This window comes from Corvus kubaryi, unplaced genomic scaffold (assembly GCF_017639235.1).
Source record: "Corvus kubaryi isolate FWS band 111438036 unplaced genomic scaffold, C.kubaryi_AGA036_p1.0 37383, whole genome shotgun sequence".
In the NCBI taxonomy this organism is placed as follows: Eukaryota; Metazoa; Chordata; class Aves; order Passeriformes; family Corvidae; genus Corvus; species Corvus kubaryi.
This window is the reverse complement of record NW_024581125.1, coordinates 1,505,098-1,525,536: the sequence shown is the minus strand read 5'-3', so window position 1 is coordinate 1,525,536 and position 20,439 is coordinate 1,505,098. Positions and strand designations below refer to the sequence as shown.

The 20,439-nt window shown below is 52.7% G+C and overlaps 1 protein-coding gene and 1 long non-coding RNA gene across 2 annotated transcripts in view; one reads left to right on the top strand and one right to left on the bottom strand.

Annotated features, from left to right (window-relative positions):
* The window catches only part of LOC121668020, a 67,976-nt gene extending 61,849 nt beyond the window's left edge, over positions 1–6,127 (bottom strand). The window contains exon 1 of the long non-coding RNA XR_006017224.1: positions 4,540–6,127. This is a non-coding gene — a long non-coding RNA (uncharacterized LOC121668020). The remainder of the gene's footprint in view (positions 1–4,539) is intronic.
* A 2,203-nt stretch (positions 6,128–8,330) lies between these two features.
* ASB18 (ankyrin repeat and SOCS box containing 18) lies at positions 8,331–20,439 on the top strand. Its single transcript, XM_042035454.1, has 5 exons — positions 8,331–10,611; positions 11,488–11,755; positions 18,066–18,564; positions 19,139–19,252; positions 20,099–20,439. Exons 1-5 carry the CDS (start codon positions 10,311–10,313, stop codon positions 20,282–20,284), a joined length of 1,368 nt encoding a protein of 455 aa, XP_041891388.1. The 5' UTR covers positions 8,331–10,310; the 3' UTR covers positions 20,285–20,439.

The window sequence follows — 20,439 nt, the reverse complement described above, 5'->3', positions numbered from 1 at the left end:
CTGCACAGAAAATTATTCAACCAGCCGTATCGTTGTGCACAGTGGAGAGAACTGGATGGATCTGGTTAATAATCTGAATTTTCTCCCTCTGGGCTTATTGCAGCACACAGGACAGAGCTACCCCAGTTTGGGATTTTTGTGGTCCTTTCTGGCTGTATTTTGCTGTCTGGTACAAGGCTCCCCATGGTTTCACCCTTCCAACCTCGAGGCTGCACCTCCAGCCCTGCCAAGGAGAGCCAAGCAGTAAGAGAGGAAATTGTTGTTACATCTCCCCTGTGCAACCCCTCAGGACATTTCTGAGGGACACCAGTCCTTCCCCCAGCTCTCCCAGCAGTAATCCAGCTGCTGGAATCTCAACATGACCCACACAAGAGACCCCATGAGCTGCCAGCCCCTGGGTTCAATCCATTGCAACAGTGCAGCTACAAACGTTGGCTTTCCTTCCCTTATTCTTTGGAGCAGGCTGCTGGCTCCCCAAATTTGGCAGCACACCCCAGTTTTATCAAACAAGGTGCTCTTAACTTCATTCCTGGGGAGAAAAGGCAGGCTCTCCACAGAGGTGACAGGGTTTGTGTTTAAAACCCCTCATCTCTGCTCTCATCTGCAGGGAAACTAATTTGGATAATTCTGCCCTCAATCTTGCCGACAGTGGAACCCTCCTCTCCACAACAGGTTTGACAGCACAGCGTGATGTGATGAAAGGACCACATTTCGGGAGGATGTAAGCAAGCCCATTAACTCATATTTCAGCAGCTTCAGTGCAATCTCAATAGCAAAGTAAAAGCAGCTGACTGGCAACATCCATCTCCAGGGCACAACGCCGACCCCGTGCAGGGAGGATGCAGAACCTTTCACCAGGGGGAAAACTTGCAGGTTTTCCCCACTATCCACCAGTTCATGGGGGAAAAAAACACTGGGGAATTTTTCCTTTAGGTGTAGCTTGCACTGGTGGCTGCTCGCATTTCTTTCTTTGTGTGGGGATTTAGAAGCCACAGCCAGTTTAACTACAAACAGCTCTGTGGGTGCAGGAGGTGACAAAGAGGTGGTGAAGCGTTCAAGGCAGGTTGGACAGGGCTTGGAACAGGCTGGGACAGTGGAAGGTGTCCCTGCCCATGGCAGGGGTGGAACGGGATGACCTTTAAGGTCCTTCCAACCCAAACCATCCCATAAAGCAGAAAAGCTCTGCCCTGTGTGGCTGCCAAGCCCCTGCTCTCCTCAGGAGAGGCTCCTCATGGGGAGGGAAGAACGAGGAGCAATTTTAATGCTGTTTGTAATTATTATTACAGAGAGTGCAGCTACTTGAAAAATGAATGAAGCAGTTGTATCAAGCAGAGCCAACACATGGAGTAATCTCAGTGTCTGAATTACTCAATGAAGTGGCCCTGGCTGGATCTCCAACACCCTTCCCACTGGCTCTCAGAGGAACCCCTCTAGGGATGCTCCTCCAACATCTCCGCCCAGAGATCTTTCACGGAAAGAGATAAAAAGGTTGTGGCTTTGCTAAGCCAGGCACAACTGCACTCTGCTCTCCAGCCACAGCATTCCCACAATCTGATGGAGGGGGAAAATCCTGCCTCCTCCACCCAGCCAAAGGTGAGCTCTGAGGGACAGCAAAGAGGGAGGCCAGGCTGCTTTGCCTCCTGGTGTGGAGGTGGGAGCAATCCAGCAGCAGCAAAGTTGAGAGAAGAAGCTGTCATGCTCATTTATATATGTAAGTGATCCAGAGAATTATCAGCTAAATTATTTAAATGTCCCATTACTATTAAATTACTGGGCATTCATTGTAAGAACAGTCATAATACAGTAACTAATTCGGTATTAATGTGAATGTCAGCGTTTCATTGCAGTTATTTTGTACTTCATCATCAGATAATTTACCAATAAATTAATTGGCTTAATTGCTTCCTGCAAACCCAGGAGAAATACATATGACATGACTTTTACAAAAGTCTTCATGCTCACTCCCCCATCCTCCACTTTTAGCCACACCAAGCAGGAACCCCTCTTTGGAACACTTGGGAGAGGGAGCAGAAGAAATAAAGCCCTGGCATTTCCCTCCCTGGGGATTTTAATGTGCTTTAACTACAACCCACGCATGGAGCAGGACAGGACACAGGGAATGGCTTCCCACTGCCCAAGGGCAGGGTTAGATGGGATAGTGGGAAGGAATTGTTCCCTGGGAGGGTGGGCAGGCCCTGGCACAGGGTGCCCAGAGAAGCTGGGGCTGCCCCTGGATCCCTGGCAGTGCCCAAGGCCAGGCTGGACATTGGGGCTTGGAGCAGCCTGGGACAGTGGAAGGTGTCCCTGCCCACGGCAGGGGGGTGGAAATAGATGAGCATGAGCTGTTCAACCTCCTCACCTGTACCAGTCCCGAGACGGGATTCCTGGGACTGCCCCTGCCTGCCTGAAAGCTCCAGCACCGGGGTTTTCAGCAGCAGCACTAAAACTCTCTGGCAACCACAGTGAGAACTCCCACCCTCTTTTCCCCAAGAGCTTAGGAAAAGTTTTCTGCTGTTTTCTTCTCCAAGAGATGGGGGGGGAAACTCCATCGAGAGCACAGTGGGGAAGGACAGCCCTTTCCTCCTGTTTCTTGCTTTAGATGTTTTTAAATAGCTGAGCAGGGCTCTTCTGCAGGGCGCTGGGAACAGACTGCAGCAGGCTCAGTGCTCCTGCACCACCAGGGAGGGATCACAGCCACAGCAAAACGCTAAATCTTTCTCGATGCTGATTCTCCCTGCCCCTGTGCAGTCTGCAGCACGCCAGACTGGCACAGGGAGCAGCTCCAGGTGGGAACAACCCAAGGGAATACATCACACCCTCACCGAGACGAGTCCCAACCACACAGCACCTGCGGCAGCCCGTTAGTGAAGTTGCCATCAGAATTAAAAAACAAGCCGACGTTTCTCAGCAAAACCCCCCAAATCCGGTAACACAAAGTGAAGCTGACTGTTCTATTAACTCCCATCCTGCATCAGCAATTTTCTAAAGTGTGGAAACATTATAATTGACTTTTCTGCTAGTAGCAAAATGTCATTTTTCCTTAATACTCCCCAAGTCAGTAACGCATTTCAAAAGCCTCTGATGCCACTACCACAACAGGACTTACAAATTAGCACATTTTTAGCTTTTCATTAAACACAATACCAAAAAAAAAAAAAAAAAGGGGAAAAAAAAAAAAGGAAAAGTCTTCTCGTATTAGGGTTTCTCTCCTCATTATTGAAAGTACTGCGACTTTGGAACTTCTCGCAGCAAATTATAATGCACTCAGCCTGGGGCCATTGTAAATCAGGGCTTCAAAAAAGGTGTCATGTAGTCGGGCCCTCTTCAAGCACTGAAAATATCGGAGTCTATTTGAAAACGCCTTCTGTAGTCTCTCACTAGCCTTGCAAATCAGCGCAGCACTGGGTAGAGCTGCCTTTTATTTTTTTTTTTTTTTTTTTTGCCTCGTGGCATCAAGCCATTTCTATTCCGGCCAGAAAAAGAGGATTATTTCGTGCTGGGATTTCAAATAAAAAAAAAATTTTAAAAAATACCCTACACCTAAGATAACAAGCTACATAAAATCCCCAAATCGTTTGGGGCTCTTGTTAGGGTTTGGGCAGTGCCCGTGGGGATGTTCCCCACAAGGAGACGCGACTTTCTCCATCCCTCCTGGGATGTCCCCAGCCAGTGATGGCTTTCAAGGACCACCACCAAACCTTGGTACAACCAAAGGCATGGTGCCCACATGGCTCTGGATAATTCCCAAGCTCCACGACAAAAGGACACTGTGGAAGTGGAGCCAGTCTTTTGCTGAGCAAACCAGCAGCAGCCCCTTTTCGGCTGGCACTGCCTCCTGCAAAAAGCACCGAACGAGCCTCGGCTGTTACAGCTCCTGGCTGGAATCCCTGGGGTTTTTTGGCACAGCAGGGATGTGCCAGCATGGAGCAGGGAGAGGGGGTCACATCCCACCCCAAATCCCCCAAACCCGGTGCCACCTTGGGGCAGGGCACTGCCAGGCTCTGCTCCCACCTGCCCACCCAGCCTTAAAGCCAAAGGCTGGAAATGCCAACTCCACACCCTTCCCAACTTTCCTGATTCTCTAGAAAACAACTTATCCCATCCCTAAGCTCCTCTGCACGTCTCCGAACAAAACCACGCCGTTTCCTACAGGTTGGGTTCTCACCTCCTGACAAGTTTTGATGCTTCAAGTTGCTCAATTTAGCAAGAAAACCATCATTAACCACGCCACGAAATGCACGCAGAAGCAAAGGGGGAGAGAAGCCCAGAATAAGGCTGTTCCCTTCCCGGGAGGGCAGCTCCAAACCAGCATTTCCTAACGCCCTTTTCCAGCTTCTCTGCTTTAGGATTTACCCTGCTTCAGTTTTCCCACCAGGAAAAGGCAGCCAGGATTAATGCAAACACGGGAATGGGTGAAGGGACCCACAGCACAGGCAAGGGCACAAAACAAGCAACAGCAACCAAGGAACTGGACCCAGGAGAGCCTGGAGAAGAGAGCCAGGTCCCAGCAACATGGAAAAACAAACTCAAGGAACTCACCTTCTTATCCCTGAAAGGCCACAGCTTCTGCATGGATATAGCCGGTGTGTGCTTAGCAGCAATGAAAAGGGTTCCCAGGGCTGCTTCGGCCACCAGAAGCCACCTCAATCCTTCAGCCGGCTACCAAAAAGCATGGAATTCTAGGTCCAAGGCTTTTATCCGCCCAGTGGATCACGTGCAAAGGGGAAACCCCAACTTCTTGGCTGATGGGACAAGGACAGGCATTCCCACCGCAGGCACACCATTGTTTGTCCCAGCCTCTGGGACTGTGCTGTAGCAAGGAGAAGCCACCGTGCCTTCCCACCAATGGATGGGGGGGGTTTGGCTTTCTGAGTAAAAACAACTCAAGATCGAGCTCTGGGAATCAAAAAAATAGAGAGAGAGGGGGAAAAGTGAATGGGGTGAAATGAGGGGAAAAAAAATGCCAAGAAAGACTATTTGGAGAGCGAAGAAAATCATCAGCCTGGACAGGGCGTGGTGGGCTCTAATCCCCAGTGAAAGCTGGAGCAGAAATTAAGGCCTGGGTGCAATCCTGTCCTCTTTTAGGAATAATTGGGGCAGTGAATAGGCAGGGAGATCAGCAGGAGATGGGAATCACGCAAACGAGCCATTAGCACCGCTTAGCACGAAGTTTGGGAAGTTACACCCATAATTACTCTTAATTACTCCCACGGCTCCATCCCAAATGCCACCACTCAGCTCCCAAAAAGCCTCTCAGGGAGGGAGAGGGTGCTGGGCAGGGACACACTCTAAAATCCACCATGCCCGCCTGAGATTTGGGCGTTTGGTGTAGTTTCCAAGCCCGATGGAAGCCTGTGCTGGTGTGGTGGTAGCCCCCACACCACCCCCGTGGGGAGCAGCCCCTTCCCCTCCCATCAGGGTGGGTTGGAGGGTCACTGGTGTGGTCACACATGGTCCCAAAACTTGCCCAATCCTCACAGGCTCTTTTCTGACCCACCCAGAACCCTAAAGCAGGGTCCTGCCCTGAGCCACCGTTCCATTTTCTATTTACAAACCCATCCCTGCTCCCACAAATCTCTCCGTCTCCTGGGATGTCCCTGGCCTGCTGGTGACAGCGCATTTCACCGATGTCAGCAAAGCCAGGGACATCCCAAAGTCCTGGCCCCCTTCACTCCTCCACATCCCGAGTGGGGCTCGGCTCGGGGAGGGCAGGGGGTGGCAGTGGGGGCAATGTGCTGACAGGGCCCTGCCGTGACGGATGATCCCAGAACCGGCTGCTCTTCCCACCCCACAGCAACCTGTAATTTGCAGCCCCTACCCCACAGGTGATGGGAAGAGGGGGCAGGGATGGGGGCAGGCAAACCAGGTGGTTCCCTGCTGAAAGTGCAGCTGCTCCAAGGAGAGGTGGGAGCCGTAATGAACCGGGCCAAGGCCCCGCTAATTAAAGCTGACAAGCCAAGTTCTGATGTGTCCAGTGGAAAGGGATAAATCAATCCCCCAGAAAGGGGTGTGGGCAACAAGGGATAGTTGGGTTTGTTCTTCTGCATCCCAGAGGGCAGGCAATTATCTCCGTAACTTTCTGGTTAGGGTGTGCTTGGGAAACACATCCTCCAATCCATAAATAACTTCCACAACTGCCGGGCACTTTCAGGTGTTGAAAACTAATTGTGCTCAGGAGCAAAACAGCTCGGGATGACATGAAACCAAGTCCAGGGCTTGTTGGAGCTCGTGGTGCCATCGAGCTCCCCTGTTTCCACCTCCCATAGCGAAGAGAGTGGTGGAATTCCAGCTAGGGCATGGAGTGAGTCTGCTTCAGATTCCAAGAGTGGGGGGAAAAGGACTGGGATCTGACTCCTGGTGTGCCCAGTGCCGGGTCCTCACCCTATAATCCTTTATAAAACCCTTTTTAGGTGGCAGTCTGTGAGTGGTGATGGTGACAAGAGGCAAATCACAGATTGGTGTGTCCCATCCCAGGAGGGAATCCTGCACTACGGAGCCTACAAGGAGCCTCTAATCCTGAGACTGTGCAGGAGACACGTGATGGAGGGTCAGTCCGAGCTGGTTTTCCAGCCTGGCACACGGGTTGACATTCCATGAGCCCATAACTCAGGGGTTAAATAACTGGGAGGGCTCCCCTTCACCTTTAGAAGAGGATATGCCCCAGGACTGAATTCCCAGGGGATAATTAACAGAGCTGCAGCTCTTCAGCAGGGAGGTGGGGAGGAGGGAAGCCTTGGATTTTTACTTAAGCTAAGAGCTTTTTTTTTTTTTTTTTTGAATTCCTATAATTGATGGGGAAAGAGGGGGAAAAAGGAAAATAGTGCAGTTATAACTGGAAAGATTTTGGGGGGGCTTTTTAATTGAATTATTTACATCTGTCAAAGATGGGCCACTATAAACTAACTGCAGCACAGGACCTTTCCATATTATATAGAGCTGTTAAAGGGAAATGCTTAAATATGATCTAATTTCCAATAAAAACTGGGCAAAATCAATGCAGCCTCGGGATGAGTTTATATTTCACCGGGCAGCAGCTTTTAAAGAAGAGCTGAGCAGTAGCAGCATCTGCTAAAGTATTTTTGGGGGGGTTCAAGGCATGACCCCCTCCCCAGGCACAGGGACAAGGACGTGTGTGTTGGCAGGGGCTCATCCCACAGTCCGACCCAGCCACATAACTGGGCAGTGCTGTCACATGGAGAGCTGCAAATATAAACGTGGGGACGTGCCGGGGGCAGGGTGGCTCTTAGCAAGGTGACACCTGGGTCCCAGAGAGGGAATTATTGAACCTCACACCTCGCTCTGCCCAGACAGGGATGGTGATCCAGGGGGGATGAGTGACCATCACTCAGGAGAGCTGCCCTCACATTGCTCCAAGGTAGGTTGGGGCATTGCCATCCTGCCTGCTCACTCCTCGGGGTGCTGGGGGGACACTGCCATCACAGAAACCCCATCTGAGTTATTTGGGGGGGCTAGGAGGGGGTACAAGGTTTAAATCAGCCATGTTGGAGGAGGCAGTGCTGCAGGCTGCCGGCCCTGGGGCTCCTGCACCGCGCTGGAAATTTCCCTGGAAAGATGATAATGATAATAATGCCATTCCCTGCTGCCAGAGGGCAGCTGTAAATCAGGGTGGTGATGCCAGGAGCTCTGCACACCTGCACATCTGGATGTTTTAAGGCAGTCTTGTGGGGCTTTTGGAGCCAGCAGGTCAAGGGCTGAGATTCCCCCCGGAATGAGGACTGAGTTACGTGGCAGCTGAACTTGGGGGATGAGCTGTCTCCAAACCCTTTTGCTGCTGTGTGTTGTGCTGCTGCCTGTGCCAGGAGTGAGTTTTCCCAGTAATGAGAAGCTGGAGCAGGCAATTTAAGCCATTATTAATAGATAGACTTGATCTGAGGAAGGGAAATGCTTAATGTTGTGGTCAATGAGGTGTGCTCTGCAAACAGTCGGGCGCGGGGAGAAGGTGAAGATGCTCCCCCCGTGTTGGAGATTGATGAGCGCGAGGCTACAAGTGCTCACCCTCACCCCTTTTTGGGGCCCTGGTCTGTGCTGGGGCATCCTTGCTGAAGTAAGGACACAGCAGGATGATCCCAGGCTGATTTTTTGCAGGCTCAGACCCTCAGATCCTCAGGGATCTCAAAGCTCTGATGACAGGTGGTGTGCCCAAGGCCCTGCAGCACAGCAGTGGCAGAGGAGAGGCTCCTGGAGTTTCCTCCACCACCCAAACTCGCTGCCTGAAGGCAACGAGTGCTTTACAAGCAGTTGAAACACCTGCATTTTCCTTCTAAACCCCAGCAGGAGGTTCTCCCCGGGGCTCCTGGCCATCCCCAGGATGTTCCACAGTTGTCCTGGCTCCTCTCTGCAGTAAATCCCACCCGCCTGCGCAGCCGCATTCCCCTTAAATCCACAGCAACATCACTTCATCCCGACATCACTCTCCGCTCCCGGGTGGAAGGAGCACTTGACTGGGCTGGCAGGAGCTCAGACCCTGGGGTTCTGTGTGCCAAGGGGACCTTTTCTCTCTACCCTTGCTGTCCCAGGCTGGTTTTAACCCCCTCCCTCAGCCATGAGTTAATCCTGGCCCAAGACTCGAGTGTTTATATGCAAATAGATGCTGATTGGGAAGGGTCACGGGGTATTTCAAGGGCAATTTAGTGCCAGACACACACGTACACACCCCCCCTAACGAAATTAGCCCAGGTCTGACCCAGAAGGTCTGGACTCACTGCTAAATTTACCCAGGGAGGTAATCCCTGCCTAGGGAAGGTGATCCCTTCAGCGTGAGCAGGGACATGTGAAGGCAGGATTCCTCCACGTCACCACAAAAATATTACAGGGTTGCTAATGTGAGGAGAGGAAAAGCAAGGCAGGCTCTGGAAACGCGACCCAGGACAAGTTCCTGAGGTAAATGATCCCTGTCTGTGCCTCTCCCTGGATCTCCAGACCTTCTCCTGTGCTGGCTGAAGGACCCCAGGGGGATAACTAGGATGATTTTCATACCAGAGCAGTGCTTGGAGGAGGTGGTTCAGTTCATACCAGAGGGGGGAATGGGCACAGAAGGGCTGAGTGGAGCAGAACAGCAACAAGTGGCAAAAGCAGAGAAAAATGAGGGGGTTTGGAGGCTCCAAACCAGCCAAGAGGTTGTGGACAGCCAGGTGGGAATGCCAGCCTCGAGATAAAGGGGAAAAGAGGAGAAAACAGGGAAGACCACCTAGGATGGCCTCAAATTAGCTCCCAATGCTGCTTCCCATGAATAGGGACCTTAAAAGGGGGGTCCTTCACCAAGAACCCCCTGGCCAAGCAAACCCCATCCTGCATGGACACAGTGTGGAGGTTTTGGGGCTCCATGCCCTTCCCACAGTCTCCAGGGCCAGAGATGGATGTCACCACAGCCAGGCTGAGGACACACACTCAGAGGAACCTCAGGTGGCTCTGGCAGCATGGGGGGGTTGGCCCAGGGATGCCCAGAATCCCCAGCAAGGTCCCAAACCTTTTTCCCAGGCTCAGATGGACTCCACACAGAGGGAACCACGCAGCATTCCAGCTCTGGTTTAACATCCCAAAATCTGCTTTGACCAGGTTTATTCCCCAAAGAGGTGGGTGGGAAATCTGGGAAGGGGAGGGTTTGTCACCCTGAGCCTCCAAGTCACGAGATGCCAGGCTCTATTCTTGTCCCCACCACGGATTTCTCCGGTGGGTGACCTTGAGGAGAGGAGCCTCGGGGCAGTGGGGAAAGCTGTGCTGGCATCTGATGGCAGCAGAGTCTGGGTGCTTTCTCTCTCCTATACAAGGCACTGTCAGGGAGAGCAGCTTCCCCTGCCAAAGCCCCAGGAGGATTTGTACCTCGCTGGCCTTTGCATCCCTGCAGGGACATCCCAACATTCCAGGCTGGGCCAGTAACACGTAGCCCAGATTTTCCAGAGAGCAACCACAAGACCGGAATCTCATAGGAGCACCTCAATGAAAAAAAAAAAGAAAGTAGAGGGAAGAAAAACCTCCCAGAGCTCAGAGGATGCAAATAAGGTTATTGGGGATGGACAGACAGCAGGTGACTAAATTTCTTTATTTTTTTTAACTTTCCTAAACACTAGGCACCGTTTTCCTCCCAGCCTAAACACCCCTGTCCCAAATTGGAGCCTGCAAATAATCCAGCAGTTTAATCCAAGAGGTGCTGCTGCAGCACGGCCTGATGACCGCCTGACCCTCACTGTACCCCGTGTCCATCGTGATCCATCCCCTCTGGAGTTATAAATACGCCACAACAGAGCCTGGACTGGATTATAATTAGACAATGAGCCAAGAGGACAGAAACAATGAACTGTAAAAGCTTGGCTGTCCCCCCAGCCAGGACGTGCACACCGGGAAGCACTGGAATGAGCGAGTTACCAGGAGCTGGGACAGGAAAGCTGAGGATTTCCTCCAAATTGGATCCGGAGCATCCCTTAGCAGCTCGTGCTCCCATCGCCAGGTTTTACACAGCCCTGGTCACGGGAGACCTGAGGAGCCTCCAGGTGCTGACTGAGCGATACCACCAAGATGTCAACCTGGTCTTTGAGATCAGTAAAAACGAGCTGCAGTGGCAGGTGAAAAGCCAAGCCTCTATTGGACTCTCAGGTACCTTTCCTTTAAGGGCCAGGCGAGGAAAATGAAATAAATGGGTGTTTACTAACCCTAAACAGGAGAGGTGCAGTGCATTTAGGTGCCTTAAGTGTTCCCAAGGTGGATGGTGTCTGGTTAGCCCACAGGTCTGGCCAGAGATATTCATCACTTTTCATATTTTCTTCTCTTCTGCACGTACTAACCCAGTGGAAGTGTAAAATCCGTGCATCTACATGATTTTTTCAGGTCGGGATTAGACACCCTGTAGTTTGGGAATGCTTGCAGGAGGGCTCACAGCCCACATTCCTCATGGTCCTATCTGGGAGAGATAAGAGGCTCTCAGGAGAGTGGTACCTGGTGCCTCCTCCTGAGGTGATGCTCCCCATGGTCCCAGGTACTCATGGAGCATCATGCTCAGGAGATGGTCCAGGAGGTCCTGGAGCTGTTGGGAAATGCAGTTCCTCACTCTGGCTGATCCCAAACCCAGCACATCCCATGCCCAGCCCTCCATCCCCCTCCCAACACGCTGCCACTTGGCTTGGGTGCCTTCATTCCCAGCAAAGACAGCCTTTCCCTCCCTGGGGAATTCGTGAGCTGCCTTTTAGCTCCTGCCAGCCTCTTGCCCACAGGATTGCGTGCCCTGATGGCAGGCAGGGCATTGGCTTGCCCACCTCATCCCACATGAAATCCTGCTCCTGGATGAGCACACACCGAGGGAGTTTTGAGGGAGTTTTGTTTCCCCTCTTGCCGACCAAGTGCAACCAGCCCCTTTGGAACACCTAAAGCTGCCAGAGAAAAACGGGAAAAGCGGTGTCTGGAGCTGGTCCAGCCACAAGGCCGGTGGGCAGGGGATGGTGATCCAGGGGCTCATCCCATTCCCGTGTCCCGCAGGGCTGTGGGCGCTGGAGGAGAGGCGGGAGCTGAGCACCCCGCTGTGCCTCGCCGCCCGCCACGGCCACCCCGACTGCCTGCGGCACCTCCTGCGCCACGGGGCCGACCCCAACCTGGCCCCGGGGGGACAGGGACCCCTGCACGAGGCCTGCCGGGCTGGGCACAGCGACTGCGTGGAGCTGCTGCTGGAGTACAGGGCCGAGCCAAACCTGCAGAGCGACGAGGGCACGGCCCCGCTGCACCTCTGCACCACCCCGGACTCCCTAGGGTAAGGACGGGGGCCCCATCAGCATCCCACTGCTGGGGCCGTCCCTGGGAGTGCTCAAGGCCGGGTTGGATGGGCTTTGGAGCAACCTGGGATAGTGGGAGGTGTCCCTGCCCGTGGCAGGGGGTGGAATGGGATGAGCTTTGAGCAGCGTGGGATTCCGTGATAACCTCACTGTGCGTCCTCTGTGCACAGAGCCCAGGAGTTTTGCCTGTGGGAAGCAAAAAAAGATGCCATGATCCATGGCAAGGCTTCCCACATGCTCCCACATCTCCCAGCTGCCACAGCAGAGACAAAAAAAAGCACATTTTGGAGCCAGGCACATTGCACAGCCTAAATCTTCTTCCCATGGACAGGAGCAACCTAGCCCCAGCTATTCCTTCCTTCTCTTTCCTGACTGCTTCTCCTAAAATCAGTGTGTCCTGCATCCCAGATCCAGCTCACTTCCCCCAGGAGATGGTCAGGATGGGTCTATGGGATGTGGAGCAATCCTCCCACCCCCTGACCCCACACAAGATCCACCTTGGTTCGTAGTCAGGGCTGAGGCTCATCCATGTGCATCCACATCTCTCCCTGGATCAGCATCACACAGATGAGCATAAAAAATATGGAGAAATATGGAAAAATACGTTTCTGCAACACTTTAGGTGCCTGGATCATCAGACACACGGAATCAGGATATTTTCCTTTTTTTTTAAATAAAGAGCTCAGCCACTTGATATCCTGATCAAACTGCTTAGGGCCACAGTGAATTCCATCACCTGCCAGCTTGCATGAAAAGCCAGCCTGACTTCCATCCTCCGCCCTCCAGGCAGGAAAGATTAACTGGAAGTAGGTGGTGAAAGCAAGGTTCCAACATATCATGGACACAGGGAGAGTGTTCTGGAGAAGGGAAGCAGCCAGAGAGGGAAAGACTTGATCGCAGCTTAGAAATGAGTCTCTGCAAGATGTCCAAAAATCAAGTATTAGTGGCATTCTGGTTCAGCCAAAAATCTAGGGATGAATCCAACACATCCTTGGTGCCATGGGGGCTGGAAGGGGCAAGAGGGGAAAGGGAGGATGCTGCAAGCAGCCCTACCATTGACAAGGAGCTGGCTTTAATTCCTTCACCTGAGCTCTCCTTTGATCTTAAAGCTTCAGCCTCCAGCCCCATCCTAAAATCCCTGCGATTCCTTGATTCCCTGAAGAGATGGGGTGACCAAACCAGCCCAGGGCATGCAGAGGATCTCCTGGACCCCAGAGGTCCAGGTGCCCTGGTTTTGCTTCCAAGCTTGGAAAAAAATACGATTTTATAGATGCGTATATATGTGTAAAAACAGAGCTGTTCTCACCGATCTGCATGTCCCATTCCCTTGGAAGGCAGAGGGGGATGGCAGCACAGCCACCAAGGGGATCAGACAGCCCCAACGTGGGAACAGCTGAGTTGTAAAGCCCTGGAATATTGGGGCTTTATAATGGAAATGCTGAGAGCCCCTTAACTACGGCGCCCGGCGCTACGGGGGCTTCTACAATAACTAAGCCAACTCCCTTGAAAGATCAAAAATTAATAGACATTTCAGACAGGGTTTGAGGTTTCGACCACTGCTTTTTCAATCGCAAAGACTTTGCTAAAGTTAGAGACTGAGGAGGTCAAGCTTTGGGTAACACAAACATTTCCTCTTTGATTAGGGGGAGACTACTTTACCTCGCCTCCTTTTTTTTTATTTTATTATTTTTTTCGTTGAGTAGTAGATTTTAGGTCATCCTTAATTTTTTACTGACAACAAAGAGCAGGTCATTGACCTACATAGAGAGCTATTTTATTTTTCTCCCTCTCGATAACAATGGCCAGAACACCTATGTGCCAGGTTCTTCTGTATTCCCATATACTCGGCAATTCACCATGGGGGCAGGACTTAAAACCTTTGAGCCTCTCAGTGACTGGGATAAAAAAAAATTATCTGGGCTTCCTTCCAGCCATTTGAGCTTCAGAATCCATGAGATTTCAACAAAAAGGATATCAGAGCTTTAATCTAGGGGCTTTTTGAAGAGATGGAAAAAAAAAAGTTCCAGTAAAGTTCAGTCTTACCTTCTTCACTTTAGGAGCTGTTCATGCCAACGTCGGCCTATTTAGTAGAGTTCCTCTCCTTGACCTCTTTTTTACAGCCGAGATAATTAACATGGTGGGGTAAGATGAGTCTCTAAATTCACTGCACTCTCTCCCTGGCGCTCTCCCTTTTCCCTCTTAAAGCCGGGATGATTAAAGGAGCCTGCCTTTATTGGCACCCCGAAAAAAAATAAAATAAAAATAATTGAGGGGGAGAGGAAGAGTCTCGGCGGCGGCGGCGGGGAGGGGAGAGCGGGCGTGGGGCGGCGGGAAGGCGCCTGGCAGGGATGCAGGACACGGCTCCCGCCTCCCAGCGCGGTGCCCACGGAGGAAGGGATGCTGAACGTCTGTAGAGTCCTCCTTCAGATCTCCCTGAACATCCCAGGCGACCGGGGAGAGCCTGCCTGGAGAGGAATTTCCCCTCTCCAGCCTTGCGCGTAGGGAAGAGGGCTCTGTGAAGCCAAGGGATGGGACAAGGAGGTGTCACCCCCACTTCCACGCAACTCGGCTGTGCAGTTCCCTTCTCCGAGCCTTCCCCTCCATCCTGGGAGCTGGAAGCACCACCTGCTCCGAGCCCCCAGAGCTGAGGGATAGGGGATGAAAGGTGGGATGAGTCAGTGCAGGAGCTCAGGCAGCGTCCAAGGGGCTGCATGCAAGGAGCAGTGGGATGGGGAGCGAGCACCAGAGCTGCCAGGGACAGGGTGGGAGGAATTAGCAGGAAACGGGAGCTGGGCAGGAAGGCAGTGCCTAAAAAGGCACCGCGGTCAAGACAAGGCTCCCAAATGCCAGGAACGTGGGTACTGACCCAGTGGACCCGGCCCCAGGCACCCTCCAGCTATTCCAGCATCGTCCTGGACACTCTGCCCTCGTGGCTGTGGGAAATAAGCACCACTGCAAAGGGGGAAAAAGGGTATTGAAAAGCCAGCATTTAGCATCATCTAGTGCTAAACCTCATCCTCTGCTCTGTTTAGCCTTGCTAAATGCAACACTCGGAGCGTTTGGAGCCGTCGGTTTGGGAAGCTGGGGAAGAGCAGCTCCTTCAGGGGTCCTGAGCGAGAAATAAAGAGGCCAAAAGCAGCCCCAGGGCACAGCCCAAGGCCTGGCCCTGCTCTCTGACATGTGACAAAACGAGGGCTTTTACTGATAAACCTCGCTCCGACCCCAGGGACGGGAGGAAAAAACAAACAGGAGCTTTCTCCTTCAGGAAACCGGGGCCTGAGTGGGTTTTCGGGACGGGAATTTTCCTCCAGCCTCCGCTGCCCCAATCTCCTGCTCCTCCTGCTGGTTGTTCATCGCATCCCATTTCTAACTAAATCCCACTTTCCCAGCCTGGGGATTTTTCATCCCAGCCAGTGGGAGCCATCCTGGCATCCAGGAGGGCAACGGGCACATCCTGCCCTGACACTCTGATGGGTGAAGAAACAATAATAATAAAAAAATCAACCCCAAATAATTTTCTCCCATTTCATTGGATCCACGAGCCCAGGGCAGGTTAGGGGTGGAGCACTAACACCACTCACCCCAAATTTCCTTTACCTTAAGAAGTGACTTGCCCAAACAAGGAGACATCACCCATCACCTGCAAATGAGTTGGCAATGGCTTGGAAGTGAGTTTAAATTAGTCAAAATTAGGTACCAGGATGGATGGAAAATCAACCTGGTTGTTGTGCCACCGAATTGCTGCTGAGCTAAACAGAAAACTGAACGCAGCATGCTCTTTCAGTATTCCCAGAAAATTGGAGAGGAGCCCTTAAAAAAGCAGCAAGCCAGCACTGGGCCTTGTTTAATGGGATTTCAGTCTAATCTGATGGCAACAAGCAGGATGGGAATGAAAATGCAGGAAGCCAGAAACGCTGGTGAAGTGTTGGAGTGCGTGAATTCACGAGGAGAGATTCTAAAGGTTAACAAGGGCATCTACCCAGAACCTGCTGATGCCCAGACATCCAAACAGGAGGCAAATGCTCCTCCCAGGCTCCCACCTTTCGCATTCACTGGAAGAGATCACCCCTTATTCATAGCTCCTTGCCAACATTCCCTCTTTGCCAAGGGAGGAGCACCCAGGAGGAAAATTCAATGTAAACCAGCTTGGGTTTCTTCCAACAAGCAAGCCTTTGAACCTGACAGCCAGCAAGAATAACCCTCCAGTGATGCAGCCTCTGGGAAGGATGGCATTTCCACAGGAGAATATTTGGGATATCTAGCAGGAGATCAAGAGGAGCTGAGCTCCCAGTAAGGAATTCTCTGTGAGGGAAAAATCCCCACAGCACAGAAAGGATGCTGGGCTGGACGATCCATTCTTTACGTGGAAATTAAGGGCAGGGGAATGTTCCCTCTGTGCTGCCTGTGTAGGTGGAAAGCTTCAGCCTGGGCACTCTCTCCCAAACCAGGGCAAGGTTTCCGGGCACAGCTGCCTCCTTGCCTGGGAACGCTTTAAGCATGATCTACCCCCGAAAAAAAAAGGAAGAAAAACAGAACAAAAGGGGATTTTTCTCACAGGCTGGGCTGCTGCATTTTTGCAGCCAAGTCAGCAGTTTTTTTCCCCTGCAGAACCATCCCTTGGTTTGCCCTATGTTATTTTAGGGTGCCAGAGCTGCTTGTGACATCAGGACTAAGTTAATCTGGAGAAGTCCCAAGAGAATCTTTATAATCTTTGTGATCTTTATAATAATAATTACAGATTCCCTGCTGACAAGGGTGGACAAGACCAGTGAAAGAGACTGTCTGAGTGATCCCCTCCAACAGCAGCCAGCAAGCCCCAAGAAAAGCCTCAGGGAGATAAAACATTCCTTGAGAAAGGGATTCAGCATCCTAGACCAAAAAAAGCAAATTGGAAAGGAAGGATCTGAGAGTTTTGGGAATGAAACAACCCCACCTAAAGCCACTCACACGCAACCACACCCCAAGCAGAGCATCCGTGGTGGATGCCTCTGGTGAGGGCTGGCACCTCTGCGAGCATTACACCGTCCCATGCTGCGGAAAAGATCCTGCAGGATTTTTTTCCTGGCAAACTCAGGCTCAAAATCCATGGGAAAAGCAGCCCAGGGAGGAATTTTTAGATTCTGCACTGCCAAGGACAGTGAAAATCTTCCCACCTCCCATCAAATCCTGGGGGAGGTGATGAGGCAGGTCCACGAAGAGTCAAGTATATTATTATTATTATTATTATTATTATCATTATCATTATTATTATTATTATTGTTATTCTTTCATTCTTTCATTCTTTCTTTATTTTATTATTGTTATTTTCCCCACATATGTTAGCCTTCCCCTGGGCCAGGGAAAACAAGCAATATCCTGGTGCTGTCCTTTCTCCTTGGGGCTCCTCTTCTTCCCCATCCCTGCTGCTGGAAGGAACAGGTTGGGACTTCTCTCCCAGTCGTGGTGCTTCTGTGTAAGCCCAGACCCTCCCACAGGGCTCTGGTGATGCCTGAGCTGAGAGAAAAGCACCTTTAGAGGAAGATTGAAGAGGCAGAGGGGGTTAAAGATTGGTGCTCCTCCCTTAGACTCCATGATCCTCGTGGGTCCCTCCCAGCTCAGGATATTCCATGATTCTAGGAAAACACAATCCTTTAGTGTCCTCTGGACCAAGAGCACAACACAGGTGTTTGGGTCCCTCCCAGCTCAGGATATTCCATGATTCTAGGAAAACACAATCCTTTAGTGTCCTCTGGACCAAGAGCACAACACAGGTGTTTGGGTCCCTCAAAGGGAGAAGGGAAATCCATTTTTATGTCCAAGCAAGTGGGCCTAGGATGGTCAAGGTGTTCAGGAATGGTCAAGGATGGTCAGGGATGGTCAGGGACAGTCAAGGTTGTCCAGATTGTCGAGGACACTCAGGGCAGTCAAGGGATGATCAAGGATGGTTGAGGACAGTCAAGGATGGTCAGGGTGGTCAAGGATGGTCAGGAACAGTCAAGGATGGTTGAAGACACTCAAGGATGGTTGAGATGGTCAAGGACAGTCAAGGATGACCATCCGTGAATGGCACTGGTCAAGGGCAGGAGGGAGTCATTGCCCAAACCACCATTGCCCTGACAGTGGAGGGCACCAGGTCACAGTGCCACCACCCTGCCCAGCCTCTACTGAGCACCACAACACCAGCTCCAGCATGACTTCCATCCTCCCCCCACACCACCTCCCACCCCATCAGCCCTCATGGCTCCAGCCCACCGCGCCCCTCAAACCCTGTCCTGGAGCTTCATCCCCAGCCTTCCCACCTTCCTGCAGGTGTGCCAGGCTCCTGCTGAGACACGGGGCCGCCGTGGACCTGCCGAGCGAGGCCGCAGGGGACACAGCCCTGCACGTGGCCGCCAGGCACGGCCTCTGCGACCACGCTCACCTCTACCTGCGGCGCCGGGCGCGCGTCGACGCCCGCAACGCGCGGGAGGAGACGGCCCTGGGCATCCTCTGCGGGCAGGCCTCGGGCACGGGCGAGGATTCCCTGCGGCTTTTCCGGCTGCTGGTTGCCCACGGCGCCGACGTGGGTGCCCGGGATGAGAGCTGGAGGAGCCCCTTGCACCGGGCGTGCGGGGCGGCCAACACCGAGCTGGTGCGGCTCCTGCTGCGGCGCGGGGCCGACACCAACGCCATCGACTACGACGGCGTGTCCCCACTGGGCTGGGCCCTGCAGGGCGCTGCCTCCCACAGGGATCTGCATCCCCACCTCACCATCCAGCTGCTGCTCAACCACGGCTCCCAAAAGATATGGCCCCCTGCCTTCGTCAAGGTACCGGCCCCAAAATGGCGCCCGGAGATCCCTTCACACCGGGGGCCTTGCGGTTGGGAGCTTTGGGAAGTGTAAAGGTGGCAGGGTGGGAGAATTTGGGAGAGGGGACGGTGGCGTTGGGGAGTGATGGAAATGAAAGCCCAGCAGATGGGCAGGATGGAGCCAGCGTGGCTTAGAGGGATTTCCCCTGCCTCGGGAATGTCAGAGACAGGCTTGGCAGAAGAGCAGCCGGTGCAGCCGCCTCACGGCTCTGCGTTCCATTGATTTTACACCAAACCATAAAGAAAATATTATCCTGCCTTGTCAGGCACAAGCCAAAAATGTAAACAAGAAGTGAGGGCTGCATCCCGAGGATGAAGTGCCTCAGCAGGGCGGGGTCTTCCCACTGCTCCACAGATGGAGCAAGAGCTCCAAAATGTGCCAGGAGAAACCCCACAGCTGCCTGATCCCGGCCTGGAGCCATCCCCAGCCTGGAGCGTGCTGGGGTGGGACAAACCCTGGCTGCAGCAGGCGGATGTTGTCCCCCTCTGGCCCTGCCTGTCTCTGTCTGAAGCCTCACACTGTCCCTGGACAGGTGCTGAAATCCTGCGCTGCTGTGCCGGAGGTCATCGAAGTCCTCTTCAATTCCTACTCACAAATCCCGGTCTCCCAGGAGTGGGCCAAGGCCGTGCCAGAGGAGGTGTTCCAGGTGAGACAGCGCTGCTGGTTTGGCAGGGGTGGCTGAGACCCAAGGAGGGGGATTTCCCCACAGAACAGGGATTTATTTTCCCCACAGAACAGGGATTTATTCTCCCCACAGAACAGGGATTTCTTTTCCCCAGAGTGGGGTTTTTTTCCCCCTACCCAGACTTCACTTGGACAGAGAAAGACCAAAAGGAATATTCCCTAGAGCACCACCACACACCTGATCCCTCCAAGTTTGCATCCCTTCGGCTCCACCATCCTCAGACTCCACATCCCTGCCCCAACCTGCCATAAAATCCACTCAGCCTCTGGAAGTGACCCTGGAGCCAGAGCACTTCCCAGCAGGAGCCCGCATCACTCATTTTGGCTTGGAAAAATCTCCTTCTCAGATGTGCAACAGGTACAGCCAGCCCTCTCTGGGATGGTTTGGGATGGCTCCTGGCCCCACAGGGTGAGGAATGGCTTCTGGAATGCGAACAAAGCCTTCAGCTTGTTCTGGGGAATGGGAGAAAGGATTTTTTTTTCCCCCAAATTAAAGAAAGGCCGAGGCTGCACAGCCCAATCCTGCTTTGCTTCCCTGTCTCAGGAACGGGGTCTCTTCTACGCCAGCTTTCTGTGGGATGCTGCTGCACCCTTCCCAAGGCTGGTTTCCCCCAGGAGAATTCCAGAGTTCCTCAGCCACCCTTTGCCTGTGGAGCCGTGTCGATGCACAGACCCCTAACCCACAGTCACACATGGGCTCCTTCCCTCCTTCCCTTAGATCTTCATCCCAAAACACCCCCAGCTTCTTTGGGAGTCGGGAAAAGACCAAGCCCAGGTGGGTGATGCTGGTGTTGCCCTCTCTTTGCAGCAGCACCAGCCTTTCTACGAGTCCCTTTTCGGGCTGGCGGGCACGGCCCGGTGCCTGCAGCACTTGTGCCGCTCCGCCATCCGGACAAATTTTGGGAGCAAATGCCATTCCCTCATCCCTCTGCTGCCCGTGCCCAAGGCTCTCCGTGACTTCCTGCTGCTGGAGCCCGAAGGAGTCGTGCTGTGAAGGAGCAGATCCAGGTCCAAATCCAGCCCTTCCATGGGGCACAGCAGCATCCATTTGTGCCGGGGGAGCCAAGGAGTGCCGCTTTCCATGATGGACGGCTGTTTTCCAGGGATTCACAACAGAACTAAGATGTGCTTTTGGCTGGAATTTGTATA

Excerpts from the sequence above, each read along its gene's own strand:
- ASB18 (XM_042035454.1), top strand. The coding sequence starts at position 10,311 with ATGAACTGTAAAAGCTTGGCTGTCCCCCCAGCCAGGACGTGCACACCG. Across the intron at positions 10,612-11,487 it reads AGCCTCTATTGGACTCTCAG|GGCTGTGGGCGCTGGAGGAG; the intron begins GTACCTTTCCTT and ends CGTGTCCCGCAG. Across the intron at positions 18,565-19,138 it reads GGCCCCCTGCCTTCGTCAAG|GTGCTGAAATCCTGCGCTGC; the intron begins GTACCGGCCCCA and ends GTCCCTGGACAG.